This window comes from Eumetopias jubatus, unplaced genomic scaffold, assembly GCF_037043125.1.
Source record: "Eumetopias jubatus isolate StellerSeaLion01/CBP00866 unplaced genomic scaffold, mEumJub1_p1.0 scaffold_4, whole genome shotgun sequence".
Lineage (NCBI taxonomy): Eukaryota > Metazoa > Chordata > Mammalia > Carnivora > Otariidae > Eumetopias > Eumetopias jubatus.
Window position 1 is genome coordinate 8,235,140 of NW_028274810.1, and position 17,756 is coordinate 8,252,895.

Consider the following 17,756-nt stretch of genomic DNA (forward strand, 5'->3'; position numbering starts at 1 on the left):
CCCCACAACCCTACGCTCGTGCAGGCACATGCGTGCGCTCTCTCTCTCTCTCTCTCTCAAATAAATAAAATCTTTAAAAAAAAAAAAGATACCTAAGAAATCTCCCTGATTCTAAAATTTGGCAAGTTAAACAACACAATTAGAAATAACTGATTTGTCATAGAAGATATCCTAAGGAAAATTATAAAATATTTTAAATAAGTAATAATGAAAAAAAAAACATATTTAAATATCTGGGATGTACCCAAAGCAGTCATTAGAGGGAAAAAATTCTTATAGAAAAAGAAAATAGATAAGCAAAAAAATAAATTTTTTTGTAAGTAAAATTCTTACAGAAAAAAATGCTCATTAGAGTAAAAAGAAAAATATGAAAATCAGACCTAGAGTTCCAATGTAAAAAGCTCTAAAAAGAGCTAAATAACTCTAAGGAAAAGGAAGGAAAAAGTAAAAATAATGAAACAGAAAACATAATAGTTAATGTTACTAAATGCAGCTAAAGACAAATGTTAGTTCTTTGAAAAGATTAACAAAATTGATAAATGACGACCTAGATTGATAAAATGAGAAAACAAATTACCATTATCAGGAATGAATGAAGGATTATCACTACAAAGCCCAGAAACATGAAAGGCATAAGAAAATAAATATGTACAACTGCACACCAAAAACTCTGGTAACCTCCATGAAATGGAGAAATTCCTTAAGAATACTATTAACTAAAACTGACACAAAATGAAAATAAAATCTGAACAGCAATATATATATATATTATATATACATATATGAAAGTTGAATGTTATTAAAAACCTTCCCACAGGGGTACCTGGGTGGCTCAGTCATTAAGCATCTGCCTTCGGCTCAGGTCATGATCCCAGGGTCCTGGGATCGAGCTCCGCATCAGGCTCCCTGCTTGGCAGGAAGCCTGCTTCTCCCTCTCCCCACTCCCCCTGCTTGTGTTCCCTCTCTCGGTGTCTCTCCGTGTCAAATAAATAAATAAAATCTTTAAAAAAAAAAAAACAACCTACCCACAAAGCTAATTTTCAGCCCAGATAGTTGCTTAGGTGAATCTATCAAACGTTTAAGAAGTATCACCAATATAACACAGATGCTTTCAGAAAACAAAGGGGACTATTTTCCACTTCATTTTATGAAGGCAGATAACTCTAATACCAAATAAAATAATATAAATATAAAAAGGATAATACATTATGGCCAAGGACTATCCCAGGAATTCAAAGTTGGTTTAACATTTTAAAAGTTGGTTTAACATTTGAAAATCTAACAAGTAATTTACCACATTAACAGAACAAAGGTGAAAAATGTTATCATCTCTACAGATGAAGAAAAACAGTATGTGGCAATATTCAACACCCATTCATGATAAAAACTCTAAGTGAAATAGGAAGAGAACAGAACGTCCTGAACCTGGCAAAGGCAACTGATGAAAAATCTACCACTAACACCATACTTGAAATTTTTTTAAAAGCATATTACAAAAAACTTTAATGGAAATCTAGAAGACTTATAAAATATCAATGGAGACAATCTTTTTAACAAAAATTATAAACTCAAAAGTTGTAAGATTTGAATATATAAAAATGTAAAGCTTATGAATAAAAATTATAAATAAAGCAAAAAAAGCACATCTAAATGTCCAATATATTTATGAAAAGGATGTTCAAATTCACTAGCCAGAAAAAAGAAATGAAGATAACAATGAGTAAACTTTAGAGTTATCAGTCTATCAAAAATTAAACAGAACTACACCTGCAGACATTTAGGTATCTCACCCATTGTAGGTAGAAATATGATGAACTACAGTCTTTTTGGAAAACATTTTGGGAATACTGCATATACCCTTTGACCCAGCAATCCCAAACTCGAGAATAAAAAGACATAGAGTCTCTGATCCAGCAATCATATTCTTGAGAATCAGAGAAAAGTCCCCATTATACAAAGACATATATAATAGGATACTACTATAACAATGTTTATGTTAGCAAAATAATGGAAACAAATACCACTGACATGGAAATGATGGAATCAATTACGTATAACCTATGAAACAGCATTATAGCCAATGTATGATAGTACGTTTCACTATGTAGTTATCGCAAACACTGATTTAGAGCTTTATCAGGTGATGTGGAAGAGTACTTCCAGGAAATACTATTGAGTGAGAAAAATAAGAGATACAAAAGCAAGCATCCAAAAAACCATACAAAATTTTAAAGCTGCACCAGAACATGTTTGTGTTTCTGTATGCTGTATCATATCGTAGAAGATAAATAAGCCTGGGTGTTAACAGGGGTTGGCTTTCAGGCAGCAAGAGAGGAGGAAAGTCTATGTGTAAGACATCGGCAGACCTCAACCAAAAGAGAAAGAAAAAAAACTTTGAAAAAATAGGTAAATAATTATATTTGTGATCTATAAACTCAAATAAAGTATGTATTTGTATGAATATATATGCAGAAGTGAAATGAAAATTAAGTTTATAAAAATGTTCAAGACATGATTGTTGAGTATCTTTCTACTTTCATCTCAATAGGAGTTTGAAGTTTTGTGGTTTAAGCTAGATTTTTTTTCCACAGAGACAAAAAGAAGAAGTCCTGCATTCTTTCTTCATCTCAGAATTAAATTTTAAATTAATTAAATTTATTATGTAAGAAAGTTATAGGATACTGACAATGGTACTGAAGGAAACATCAGAAAATCTGTCATAAAACTAAGGAATGAGAACAGGTGCATACACATCATTTGGCCATTTCCTTCAGTGCAGGTTGCTTTGGAGCTCCAGCTGCCTTATTCCCCTCGCAAGGAGGTAATATACATTACATATAGTGCATGAAACTGGAGAAGAATAAAGTTAAATTTAATGTTCAGTATTAAATACTAATTTCTCAATGTAAATCTAAATTCTATAAAACTCTCCATTACAAAGAAATGACTAAAATAGATTAGTTTTTTCAAATAATTTATGTCACAGAATCACAACTCCAGAAAAATAAATTCTCCTAACTTTCATTCTAAAGGGCCTGCAGGCAAGGAGAGTAAGTATCAAATTTTCATGTAATTCCCAAGCTCCAACATTAAGAGAAGTAATAAATTTCATTTGGAGAAAAACCTAAGTGGCAAAATTTCAGTCAGCATAAATTATTTCAATGCAAGTTAAATATGCTGACATTATTCAAAATTTTTAATATTAATTGTATATCTCTGCATGATTTAAAGTTATCCAAAAAATTTTTTCATCTGTTTCTAAGTGAAACCAGTATTTTCTATCAAAATGAAACAAAGTGCAAAGAATGTTGAGTTCACTTTGAACTTCAATAGTACAAATACCATAAGGACCCTATCTATAGTCAACATCATGAATTATGTCTTCCCTATCATTCAGCAATGGGAAGCCCTGATTTTAAGGCATATTTGTGTTCCATTTTGACTTAGAAGAAGATCAACAGGTAGTGTACAAAAAATTAGAGAGGGAAAGCACTCTGAATCCATTAGAGCATGAAATGGAAATGAATAAGCAAATAAAAGAAACAAACAGGTGAGAAAAAAATAGACTTGGAGGAACTGGAATACAGTTAAGGCCAGTGAACTGTGGCAAAGTAAAGAACTTAATAAAAAAAAAAAAAGGAATGCTTTAAAGAAATATATTTCTGAATATATAGAGAAAAAAACAATTTAAGTCTTAGAAAGTATGGTGGGGAGAGATCATTAATTTCTAACATTAAGTTAATCTAATTCTTTCAGAACAGGAATAATCATACAAAGATAAAATTTACCTTTTCAGATTCACCATTGCCCAAGGAATCCCAGTAGGCGTGTTAAAGGCAGGAAGGAGTTTCTCAGCCAGTTGAACTGCTTTAATCTTGAATATCTGAGGTCAAAACACAAAAATATTTTTTATAAAAAAAAAAATTATAGCCACCCATTCATAAATTACAGCCATTATCATTTGCTGATCTCTCACAGGATGCATACTACAGGGAAGAAGTCCAAGGGGGGGAAATGGCATCTCTTTAGTATCACGTAGCATACAGCAATCAGAGAAAATGTTTTTAAGCTGGATACTGAGGAAAACTACCAGTGTGTAATGTCCTGAAATTATAATTACTGAAAGGGAAGGATATGGTTTAGGTGTTAATATTATCTGTATTTTCAAATGGCAAAAGTCTTAGAGAAAACGTCAGGTTACAAAAAATGCATACAATGTTATATAAGCTTAGTACAAATATTAAAGCAAAAAGATGCAACCCAATTTGGATAAATGTCCTTGAATTACTATAGGCATGTTTATGTCTCAACATTTTCCATCAAGGTTTGTCCACATTATTAAAAAGAAAAGGTTTGAGTTCACAATCCAAGTTTACTTGGAGAGTAATAAATGCTTCACCCCTCAGTCCCAATTACTGTTATTCTGGGTACCAAAACAATAAATTGCCTTAGTATCAGTGGTTTCCAAACTTTTAAAATCATGTACTACTACCAAAATATACACAGTAAAATTTCTAATATTCTTAGCATATCCAAATAGGCTTGTGTATCCCACTTTGGAGACTGTTGACTTAGAGGCTCTAAACTGAAACTGGGTCATAATATCCCATTAGGAAAAGCAGTATGTTCTCCTCTATGCTTCAAGCCTATCTTTTCTCAAATTGATTTCAAACTGATTGATCAGATACTTAAGCTCCCATCTTTTCACTGCAGTCAAATGTTGTTGATAAAATATTATTAGATCCTTCAAATAAATAAGTAGTTGACAGTCTGGAACAGATCAAAAGTTCTACACTGAGGTTACATTAAACAAAGCATCCCAACATTACTGGGGGTAGAAGATATTAGAAATATGTGCAAGCTGACAAAGAAATATGATGTTGTTTTGCAAGATTCCTTAAATGAGGCAAAACCTTTTAGCAGAACTTTTAATTAGATATTCTCCTACTTCCAACAATTTACCATTTCCTTGAATACCTACTTTGACACAAAGGTCTCAATGAAAAATGTAACAATTTAAGATTAAAGTTTTAATAATTTTCTCATATTCATCTCATTAATTCAGAAAAGCAAATGTAAACTGTTCTCTCCATATTAACATTTATGTTAGAAAAGCCAAGTTACATTATATAGTGAACAGTAGTACTGCTTGTGTTTACCACGAAGACAAAGGGACTAAGTTCTTACCTAATATTAGTATCATGGATTTATTAATCACACATTTTTATATTACATCTTTTCTACATATAAAAACTAATAGTCGAGGGCGCCTGGGTGGCTCAGTTGTTAAGCGTCTGCCTTTGGCTCAGGTCATGATCCCAGGATCCTGGGATCAAGTCCCACATCAGGCTCCCTGCTCAGCGAGAGACCTGCTTCTCCCTCTCCCCCTCCCCCTGCTTGTGTTCCGGCTCTCGCTGTGTCTCTCTGTCAAATAAATAAATAAAATCTTTAAAAAAAAAACTAATAGTCGAAATGGTAAAATGACTTACAAACATAAACACTTTCTAAGTAGAAAGCATTCTCACTGCACTTCCAGGAGTAAATTTCCAAAAGATATTTTCTAATTTTCACCTACTTTGTACTATTAATAACAGATAACATATATACTAACCAGTTATAGTACACCGTTCCCCCCAACACAACACCCTAATATTAATATCACTGAGAAAAATTTCCTTAGTGTGTTTATCTTAATTTATTCACAAATATACAAACTCTTTAATGATAAATCATAGCCCTACATAACCTATTTTCAGAAACATATTTTATATAGATAGAAGCAACAGCTAATTTAAAACACATTATTTTTTGGCATGCAAAATCCAGAATGTATCAAAGTAAAAAAAAAATAAGTCTCTTTTCCAGTCCTATTCCTCAACCCCACTTTCTTCTACAATGCAAACAGCTATCAGTTTCTTAAATATCTAGTAAATATTTTGCGTTAAATCAGTTCCGTGATGTGCATGGTTCCTAGCCTTGTCACATCAAATCCTCATTTTCTGACCCTCCCAGAAATGGAAATTCTGTTACAGTTTACACACACACACACACACACACACACACACACATTTTTGTCTCTGTCTCTTTCAAACATGGAATAGCATTCGCTCTATTCTGAATTTGCTTCTTTCACTTTACTGTACCTTGGAGATCTTTCCAAATCAGTCTACAAAGGTCTACCACATCCTTCTCCTTAGTGGCTACAGAATTTCTCCTTGTATGGATATACTGGAATTTATTTAGTCAGTCCCCTACATGACAGAAATATGTTTCCAAACTATGTGACTATATAAGATAAATTCCAAAATGGGAACTGAAGTATCAATGGGCATATTCATTTGTAATTTTGACAGTTAATGCCATTTTGTCTTCCACGCGTTTTACTAATTTATATTCTTACTGGAATGTGCGAGTAGCCATTCCCCTGTGTTCTTGTTAACACAAAAGTTAGCAAACTTTTGATTGCTGCCAATCTCATGCAGGCCTCAATTTACAATGGTCCAACTTAATGATGAACACTTCACAATTTCTCAACTTTACAGTGGTGTGAAAGTGATATGCATTCAGTAGAAACCAACTATAAATTTTTATCTTTTCCCAGGCTAGGCAGGGAACCACAGGTCCCAGTCAGCCATGGGATCATGAAGGTAAACATCCAATATAGTTCCAACCATTCTGTGCCACACAGCCATTCTGTCTTTCGCTTTCAGTATAGGATTCAATAAATTACAGAGATATTCAGCACCATTATAAAATAGGCTTTGTGTTATGATTTTGCACAACTGTAGGCTAATGGAAGTGTTCTGAACACATTTAAGGTAGGCTAGGCTAAGCTATAATGCTCAGTAGATTAAGTGTATTACATGCATTTTCAATTTACAATATTTTCAACTTTAATGGGTTTATCAGGAGGTAACTCCACTGTAAGTCAAGGAAGATCTACAGTTGAAAAAGGAGACTCTGGTGTCATTTTTATTTTCATTACTTTTATTATAAATGCAGTAGATACTCAACACTCATTCAAATCTCCTTTCAAGCACACCTTCAAACACTGCAGAGGATGGAAAACTGCCTAACATTTCCCAGAGTCCACTCCACCTATGGTTCAACATATGGCACAGGCATTGCCAAGCATACGTAAACACACAGTATTTGGAAGGAAGAAGTAAGGGATCTGAGGCAGTGGCCTTGCAAACATCATGGTGGAGCTATCTGATTCTTCTGTCGTGGCTCTAACGGAAGTTCTAGTGACTGGTCCCCATCTTCACAGAGACCATGTGGGCAATAAAGGCAATCGATTAGATACATGGTATGGCATGCTTGGGCATTTCTCCTGACTGCATGGTTCCAAGATATATAACAAAAAAGCTTCATGTCATGGCCCTCCCCAAGATTCAGTTAACTAGTCAGTACCCTGTAATAAATCACAAGGTAAAACAGATTCTGCCAATTTTACTACGATTCTTGATGGATAAGATGAGAGCAACTCAATTATGTATGTTTAAGAGGCTCAATAGTATTAAGACTTCTACAACATTTCAGTTATTTACAGAAAAAACTTTTATGTGTTCAACGTCCATCATGTAAAATCTTCCAGTTATTTTTACCAGAAAAAAATGGTAGGTGATGGAACTATGCTAAAACTGGTTCTAGGTTTAAAAGAATTAGGACTGGAAGAATTATTCCTAGGTGTGGAAGAACTGGAAGAAATGGGGTTAAATGGATACAATGTGGCAAAATTACAAAAAGCTTTAAAATAAAAGCGATGAAACTTAAAGTAACATAACCGAAAACACAGAGAACCACTGCAGATTCGTGAGGAGGGATATTAGAATCCACGGGTGCTAGCTAGCAAAGGAAACAGTCAACAAAACGAAAAGACAACCGACAGAATGGGAGAAGATATTTGCAAATAACATATCAGATAAACGGCTAGTATCCAAAATCTATCCAAAACTGACTTACCAAGCTCAACACCCAAAGAACAAATAATCCAATCAAGAAATGGGCAGAAGACATGAACAGATACTTCTCCAAAGACATACAAATGGCCTACAGACACATGAAAAATGCTCAACATCACTCAGCATCAGGGAAATACAAAGCAAAACCACAATGAGATACCACTTCACACCAGTCCGAATGGCTAAAATTAACAAGTCAGGAAATGACTTGTTGATGAGGATGTGGAGAAAGGGGAACCCTGTTACACTGTTGGTGGAAATGCGAGCTGGTGCAGCCGCTCTGGAAAACAGCATGGAGGTTCCTCAAGAAGTTGAAAATAGAGCTACCCTACAACCCAGCAATTCCACTACTGGGTATTTACCCCAAAGAGACAAATGTAGTGATCCAAAGGAGCACCTGCACCCAATGTTTGTAGCACCAATGTCCACAATAGCCAAACTATGGAAAGAGCCCAGATGTTCATCGACAGATGAATGTATAAAGACAACATGGTATACAGGGGTGCCTGGGTGGCTCAGTCATTAAGCGTCTGCCTTTGGCTCAGGTCATGATCTCAGCGTCGTGGGATCGAGCCACACATCAAGCTCCTTGCTCGGTGAGAAGCCTGCTTCTCCCTCTCCCACTCCCCCTGCTTGTGTTCCCTCTCTCGCTGTGTCACTCTCTGTCAAATAATAAAATCTTTAAAAAAAAAAAAAAAAGATGTGGTATACACACAATGGAATATTAAACAGCCATCAAAAAATGAAATCTTGCCATTTGCAATGACGTGGATGGAACTAGAGGGTATTACACTAAGCAAAATAAGTCAATCGGAGATAGACAATTATCATATGATTTCACTCATGTGGAATTTAAGAAACAAAACAGAAGTTCATAAGGAAAGAGAAAAAAATAAAACAAAATGAAATCAAAGAGGGAGACAAACCATAAGGGACTCTTAATCATAGGAAACAAACTGAGGGTTGCTGGAGGGGAGGGAGGTGGGTAGAGGGCATGGGGGAACTGGGTGATGGGCATTAAGGTGGGCATGTGATGTAATGAGCACTGCATATTATATAAGATTGATGAATCACTGACCTCTACATCTAAAACCAGTGATACAGTGTATGTTAATTAACTGAATTTAAATTAAAAAAAAAGAATCCATGGGTGCTTTTGTTTTCTTTATTGAATTTAATTAGTAATGTAATACTCCTGTGCAGCCTGTTTTTAACCTAGCAGAGTTAGAATGTCGAAGTGAAGAGTTCAGAATGCTCAAATGACTCCCCATCTCATTCAGAGTAAAAGTCCTTTAAGAGGCTATATATCTTTATAAGCGATGAACCTATGACCTCTATGCCTCACTCTCTCCTTCCTTTCCCTTCCAGCAACCTACTTCAGCCCTACTAACCATTTTTGTTGTTTTCTAAGAATGCCAGTTATGCTTTTGCTTCAGTGTCCTTTCATTTGCTGTTCCTTTCAACTAAATGCTCTTTAAAAAGGCTCTCTCTTCTCCTTCAGGAGAAGCCATTCTCATGGCTCTCTCTTATCTCCTTCAGGTCTTTATACAAATGTAAACCTCGCACATACTCCTTGACCATCTTATTTGAAACTAAAACCTTTTTATCCCCTTCCATGTTCTACTTCTCTCCTTAGTGCTTCTCAATAACAGTGAGTGTACGTGTATGTATATGTGTGTAAACACACATGTGCTCTCACATATCTACCCCATTTGTTGCCTGTTGAATGCCTGAGATTTATAATAAACAAGTAACTATCTTCTTTCTCTTCCATACCAACCCCATATCCCCAAAATGTCTGACATTAACATGCAAAGGTTTTAAGACCTTCTTAAGATATTCTACAGAAATGTTGGGATGATGACAATGATAATGACACACATATATACTAACCCATTTAATTCTCACAACAACCCAATGAGATAAATACTGTTACTCCCATTTTACAGAATAGGAAACTGAGGTTTAAAACAAGTAAGTTGGGGCACCAGGGTGGCTCAGTCATTAAGCGTCTGCCTTCAGCTCAGGTCATGATCCCAGGGTCCTGGGATCGAGCCCCACATCCGGTTCCCCGCTCCTTGGGAAGCCTGCTTCTCCCTCTCCCACTCCCCCTGCTATGTTCCCTCTCTCGCTGTGTCTCTGTCAAATAAATAAATAAAATCTTTAAAAAAAAGTAAAATAAAAAATAAAACAAGTAAGTTAATTTGACTGGTCATCCAACCAGTCAATGGTAAGGCTGAGTTTAAACCTGGGCAGTCTAGCTCCAGAGTCCATGTTCTTGCTTGACAATTTCACTAATTGGATAAAGATACAGATGTCTAGATTACCGACATCTTGATATAGACACAAATGTAGACAAAGACATTCCTACACCTTGTATTATTTAATCTTACTTTTTGTAGTCAACAATTAAACTCCTCAAGGTATTTGACTAATTCATTGCACATATCTTTGTCCTGTACCTTACATCCTCCCTTCTGAATGACAGTTTGGCTAATATAAAAATCTGAGTTGGCAGTTATTTTATCTTAGCGATCTAAAGATAGCACTCCAGCATCTTCGGGCGCCTATTGCTACTGAGCACTCTGCTGTCAGCTGTTATCCTTTTGTAAGTAATCAGCCCTTTCTCTTTAGTAGCTTTTAATATTTCCTCCTTATTCTTGATATCTTTTCAAATTTTTATTCTCTATCATTTATTCCATTAAACTCGTCTAAAACTCCTACTAAACATTCTTTGAAACCTCTTACTATTTTATATCTCAACTCTTTTTCTTAATTTTTCTCTTTGACTCTGTATTGCATTCTGGATGACTTTTCATCTTCACCATGAACATCCTTGAAGGCTAGACAGGTGTTCCTCTGGATCAAGTGAAAGTTACTACAAAGCTGCAGGTTAACAAAGAGGTAGAAACATATTCACACACACCTCTCCCTCAAAATGAGCCTGCAAACAATATTCTCAAGCTCATAATGAAATCTAAGATTTATTCTATTTACGAGCTAACAAGTTAGCATACCACATTTTCATGAATATCCACAGAGCCATAAATATCTCTGACTGCTGGGTCAGAGACCAGAGGACTATATTATTCACAGCAAAGTATCAGCCAAAGATTTGAGTTAATCTTCACTGCCTGTACCCGCACCACCCTCACCCCCACCTAGATCTCGGAGGGATGATCCAAAGAGTCCGTGGTGGATTCCTGCACACGTGGTGGGTTGTGTTGCAGAAAACAACACTGAGTTTAGAGAATCTCTTTTATAGTAAGTGAAAGCAAGCTGATTTGATGACCTTAATTCATCCCTGCAAGTATAACCCTAACAACCTGGGTAAAGAGCAGTCAAGGCCTTATACCCTTGGTATTCCTGGCAAAAGTGTGCAGGGATACTCAGGCACTATGGTGTTTTGCTTTCCTAACCCTTCACATCAGCAGCAGCACTGCCTTCCTGTAGCAGCAGCTAAATCCCCTTTTTCTGATGCTAGCAGAACCAGCTTCATGACCCTTAACCCTCACTGGAAAGACAGCAGCAAGAGCACCAACGTGACAGCACACTTTCATCAGAGGTCTGAATTTCAGCTCTGCTTAGTCCTTCCTCTTATGGTTTCTAACCTTCAGTCTCAGCCCTGGTTGCTTCCTGTAAGAGCCACCTCCATGATACTTTAGAACATTCTTTTTAATCTAGCACTTAACTAGGTGACTTTGTGCCTAGTTAATGATCTGTATGTTAAATTCTCTCTGTTCAAATATTGGCATGCTTTGTCTCTCTTTTTTTTTTTAAAGATTTTATTTATTTTTCAACAGAGAGAGAGAGACAGCCAGAGAGGGAACACAAGCAGGGGGAGTGGGAGAGGGAGAAGCAGGCTTCCTGCTGAGCGGGGAGCCCGACACAGGACTCGATCCCAGGATGCTGGGATCATGACCCGAGCCGAAGGCAGACGCTTAACAACTGAGCCACCCAGGTGCCCATGCTTTGTCTCTTAACTGGATCCTGACTGATAAATAAATAATTCATATTTTGTTATATATTTTAAAATGAGGAAAATGAAAATTTCTAAAACCATACACAGTTCCTGTATTCTGAACCAAATATTCTTAATATTTTGATATATTTCCATCCTTTTTGTTCTAAGGACGTACAACTGCTAAGTACATTTTTATTCTATCTTTTCCTGCTACTAACATAATAACAGAAGTATCTTTCCAATTTTTACAAAACTGTCCAATTTACTGTATCCATTTCCTCTCCTCCCACTCACTCCTCATCCTATTCCAACATGGCTTCTGTCCCATCACTTCATTGAACTTGATCTTGCTAATAATTAGTCACACATTTGAGCACAGATCATTACTGACCAGTTCCTTCTCTTTTCTTTTTATTATGTTATGTTAATCACCATACATTACATCACTAGTTTTTGATGTAGTGTTCCATGATTCATTGTTTGTGCATAACACCCAGTGCTCCATGCAGAATGTGCCCTCTTTAACACCCATCACCAGGCTAACCCATCCCCCCACCCCCCTCTCCTCTAGAACCCTCAGTTTGTTTCTCAGAGTCCATCCTCTCTCATGGTTCGTCTCCCCCTCCGATTTCCTCCCCTTCATTTTTCCCTTCCTACTAGCTTCTCTCTCTCTTTTTTATTATTTTTAATTTTTTATTGTTATGTTAATCACCATATATTACATCATTAGTTTTTGATGTAGTGTTCCATGATTCATTGTTTGTGCATAACAAAGCTCCATGCAGAACGTGCCCTCTTTAATACCCATCACCAGGCTAACCCATACCCCCACCCGCCTCCCCTCTAGAACCCTCAGTTTGTTTCTCAGAGTCCATCCTCTCTCATGGTTCGCCTCCCCCTCCGATTTCCCCCCTTCATTCTTCCCCTCCTGCTATCTTTTTTTTTTTTTTTTTAACATATACTGTATTATTTGTTTCAGAGGTACAGGTCTGTGATTCAACAGTCTTGCACAATTCACAGTACTCACCATAGCACATACCCTCTCCAATGTCTATCACCCAGCCACCCCATCCCTCCCACCCCCCAACACTCCAGCAATCGACCAGTTCCTTCTTAAAATGCTTTCTCCCCTTGTGTTCAGTAACCCCACAATCTCCCTACCTCCTTCACTGACTCTTCCTCCTCATATCTGACCTTTGAGGCTGTGTTCCTCCAGGCTTGATTCCTCTCTCTATCTTCCTATCCTAAATTGTCCCCCTAGAGCAACTTCACATGTGCTTGCTTTCAATTATCAGGTACAGAGCAACTGACTCCCACGTTTATATTTCTCAACAAGACTTCTAAAATAAGCACCAGCTCCATTACATCTGTTTACTACCTATTCCCACATAAATGTAGCAAAATCCCCTCAAACTCAAAATACTTAAAATGAATTGATGATCTTCCACTCCCAATTTAATGTTCTTAAAGTGCATAATTTCTAGCGTGCCTGGGTGGCTCAGTCATTAAGTGTCTGCCTTCGGCTCAGGTCATGATCCTGGAGTCCCGGATCGAGTCCCGCATTGGGCTCCCTGCTCAGCAGGGAGTCTGCTTCTCCCTCTGACCCTCTTCCCTCTCGTGCTGTCTCTCGTTCTCTCTCTCTCTCAAATAAATAAATAAAATCTTAAAAAAAAAAAAAAGTGTGTAATTTCAAATAACTGTCTCGCCATCAGTACCAAAACCCTGAAACTGGAGACAGGACCAACTCCTCCTTCTGCCTCATCCCCCCTTCCAAAGTATCACCCAATCTTTTGGAATCTACTTCCCAAATCCCTTGAAATCATTTAATCTCTCATCTCTACAACCCATCTGCGTCCAAGCTGCCATTATTTCGTGCCCCAAATACTACAATGGCTAACTAACTAGATGAATAGCATACACACACACACACAGGCAGGCACACACACACACATACACCCCCCACACTACAACTATTAGTCTATAACTTGCTTTTGTCATTGAATATGTTAAGCATATTTTTCCTAGATAAAATATATCAAACTTATGTTCACAGTTGTACAACTGAGAGATGTATTAATTTATTCAAACATTCCACTCTAGATGAATTCCGGTCTTTTCAAACATTGGCTACTAAAAACACTATTGCAACAAAATATACTTCTAAATATTTCTTATGTATCCACATTGTTACTTTTAGATAATATATCCCTAGAGGCAGGTTACCAGGTCAAGGAGAATTTTATATTTTAAATGTTTACTTGACACCACCAAATTATTTTCCAAAAAGTTGTATCATCTGTATGCCCTCCAACAGCTTATCACCCATTTGTTAAAATTTAAACTATACATTTAATTACATCCTATTTAAAGTGAGGGCATTTTACTGTATGTAAATTACTCTACTGTATGTAAAGTTGCTTAAAATAAACAAAATAATCTTTGAGCTGGGCCCTGAAGTTCTTTATCAGACAGAGAATGTGGAAGGGTTAGTCTAGTTTAGGCAGAAAATTATGGTAGAGGTCTATAAACACATAGGAAATAAAACAATGTGGTCTAAATATAGTTTCATGTATGCAGAATTTTGAGCTTCTCCTCTGTGGTTCCCTCCTATCCTGGATTTCACTCCTAATTTCTATCTCCTGTGGTAGCTCCAAACTCTGCCTTCTGATCTGACAAACCAATAATCACAACCATAACTGTCAACTATGACTGGTACTGGCTATAACTTTAAACATGTAAGAATGTGTACAGATGTATAGACGAACTCACACATTTAACAGGAATATGTTGGAGAGTGTATTTAAAAATGTTATCTGAGTCAGTAAAGCTTAGTGGACTGTTTTGCCCAATTACCAGCACATCTACAGAGAATGAAGAGCTCAAATTTTCAATGGAAATAGCAATTTATGGAGCAATATCAGGTTTTCCAAAAACAAAATGAGAATTAGTGCAGTAAGGACAATAATGACTAATATTTAAACCAGGAAATATCTGGGTCAAAAGAGACTACTGTATTTGTCTTAGAAAATATCCCTAAACTTAATCAGAAACCATCTTACACTACAGGCAACAGAGTACATTTGTGTTTAGTAAAGAAAGATTTTGTTCCTGTTGCTTTTACTTTTTTATTATCTATAAAACATGTATTAAACTCCACATAACCATTTCTCTATTTTATCTGACAGATTTCAGACGCAGTTATCCACATAAATTATGTTATTATCTTACTAAGGAAGGGATACCACTTTGATAACCATTAAAAAAAAAATGAGACAATCCTATAACAGAAATGCCATATATTAGAGGCTAACATCAAGTAAACATAATAAATCATTAAGATTTTTTTAACTTGTGAATATTTAATATAAACAGCCTTGTTCTGAGAAAATAAAATGATAAAGTTTCACATTTATTATATTAATAAATCAATAGGCGAGAGGAACACTTTGTTAGGATGGCATGTAACCCTCATTTGGTTTCCTGTACCAGAAAACAGAATGCATGTAAAATGTTCTTTATTCTATTTACATACTACCTTAATATAAGAAAGGCACTCTGCCAAGTTATAAATTAGAGTTAATTTCCTGGCTTATGTGAGATGTAGGAATTTACTGTATATCCTGTATTATAATAATGTCATATTCAAATTATTGTTCTATGTTTTATTTTTAGCAGACCTGAGATTTATTGTTGGTTTCCCAGAACAGATATGGATCACATATTCCAACATAAAATGATCAAGAAGAAAAGTAAAAAGGTCAGCAGAATCCCACTGTATGAGAAAGTCAGAAAAGTAAAACATCTTCTCTTTATACTTCTTACCTGAGTAGACTAAAGCCTAAGAAATTAATTTATGATGTCACCTTTTAAATAAGTAAAAGAAAAATGAAATAGGATGAAACCAGACAGGGAGACTAACCATAAGAGACTCAATCTTAGGAAACAAACTGAGGGCTGCTGGAGGGAAGGGGCTGGGGGGGATGGAGTAACTGGGTGATGGACATCGGGGAAATATGTGTTGTAATGAGCACTGGGTATTATTATAAGACTGACAGATCACAGACCTGTACCCCTGAAACAAATAATACATTATACGTTAATTAACAGAATTTAAATTAAAAAAAAAATAAGTAAAGGGATTCCCCACCCATTAGAAACACAGAATATTTACCACATCGGAAAAAGTCAAAGGAGGAAGAAAGGTAAAGTAATATCTGTTGAGTCAGATACTATGTTAGGCACTTTCACATAACTTAATCCTTACAACAACTCTCAGGTGAACTCTCTGACATTTTCATAGATGAAGAAACTTAAATTATGCAGCTTGCCAAATATCATTATGAAAAGGAGGCAGAGTAGGAACCCGACCCTCTAAACTCCAAAGCATATGTGCTTCCCTCCACTTCAAAATGTTTATTCTTAAAGTATGATGCATAAAAACAGCAAAAATGGAAATACTGGTAACATTATATACTTTTTCAGCATTTTAATGTTTTCCTAAGACAGTAACAACCAAAATTTCAACATTTTGTTTCAACCTTCAGATAGGGAGTCTAACATGAAACAGCCAAGGCTGACACTTCTCTTTCATAAGCTGTTCGTAATTAATTTTGAACCATATGCCTTTTGGTATGAAAACTAATCAAGTTTGTCACTACACCCCCAAAATTAAGTACTTCCTCTACATAGTCAGATAAGCATGAAAGTATAAAAAAAAAAAATGTTTCCTTTCTCAAGGACATCTTATAATGTCTAATCTGGAAATAAATCTGAAACTGAAGGCATCAAAATAGTACCATTTCCTTCCTCCTCTCATTATTTAATATTTCAATCCAGAAGCTCCTGAAGTCAGGGTTCTGTGCCCAGATGGTATGCCTAGGGTGGGCAGCACTGTCTGGAGAGGGCCTAAGACCAACATGAGGAAAATGAAGCCAGCCAAGCAAAGGGGAGTGACTCCCAGAGGGGTCCATGTGAGGAAGATGCACTGAACAAGGCAGCAGCCTGGTGAGGGCAGGAAAGTGGTTTCATACAGTAGGACTAAGCAAGTAGGTAAATATATGAGGAATAACAGTGGGCAGATTTCACACTATCAGAAAAGAAAATGAGATGGGGCGCCTGGGTGGCTCAGTTGGTTAAGCGACTGCCTTCGGCTCAGGTCATGATCCCAGGGTCCCGGGATCGAGCCCCGCATCGGGCTCCCTGCTAGACAGGAAGCCTGCTTCTCCCTCTCCCACTCCCCCTGCTTGTGTTCCCTCTCTCTCTGTCAATTAAATAAATAAAATCTTTAAAAAAAAAAAAAAAAGAAAAGAAAATGAGAAATATGAAAAGGCAGAAAACCAGAATAACCCTTTTGGTATTGGGCTGAAATTAGAGCTATTAGTACAAATTCATGGCTGCCAATATTTAGAGATCAAAACAGAAAAGAGTATGGACATAAAGGTTAGAAAGAGTAACAATAGTCCATGCCTGGGGGGAGACAAGGTATGGGTGGGGGGAGACAAGGTATGGGTGGAGAGAGACCCTCTCTGAGGAGCAGGCATACAGGAAATGCCTGAAGTGGAGGGAAGAGCTAGAATGCTAAGAAAAACTTGCCTGCCAGGTGCACTCTAATGACAAGGTAATGTCAGAGGAATTTGAAACTACTGGCACATCGTGGGTAATCTCAGCAGTAAAAAACCAAAACGTGGTTCAACTCCAGACTAAAATGACTGAACCCCTGATGCTAGCAGCACAGACATAAACAGTATCAACCTGTCTTTACTGTCCCATACTTGATATTTGGCATTCAGTCAAAAATTATGAAATACCTAAGAAGGCAAAAACAAAAA

The 17,756-nt window shown here is 36.5% G+C and overlaps 1 protein-coding gene across 4 annotated transcripts in view; it reads right to left on the reverse strand.

Annotated features, from left to right (window-relative positions):
- MAN1A2 (mannosidase alpha class 1A member 2) overlaps nt 1-17,756 on the reverse strand; it is a 221,488-nt gene that overhangs the window by 118,259 nt on the left and 85,473 nt on the right. For all 4 annotated transcript variants that reach the window (XM_028101951.2, XM_028101952.2, XM_028101950.2 and 1 more), the window contains exon 6: nt 3,789-3,883. In XM_028101951.2, coding sequence (XP_027957752.1) covers nt 3,789-3,883 — 95 coding nt within the window. The remainder of the gene's footprint in view (nt 1-3,788; nt 3,884-17,756) is intronic.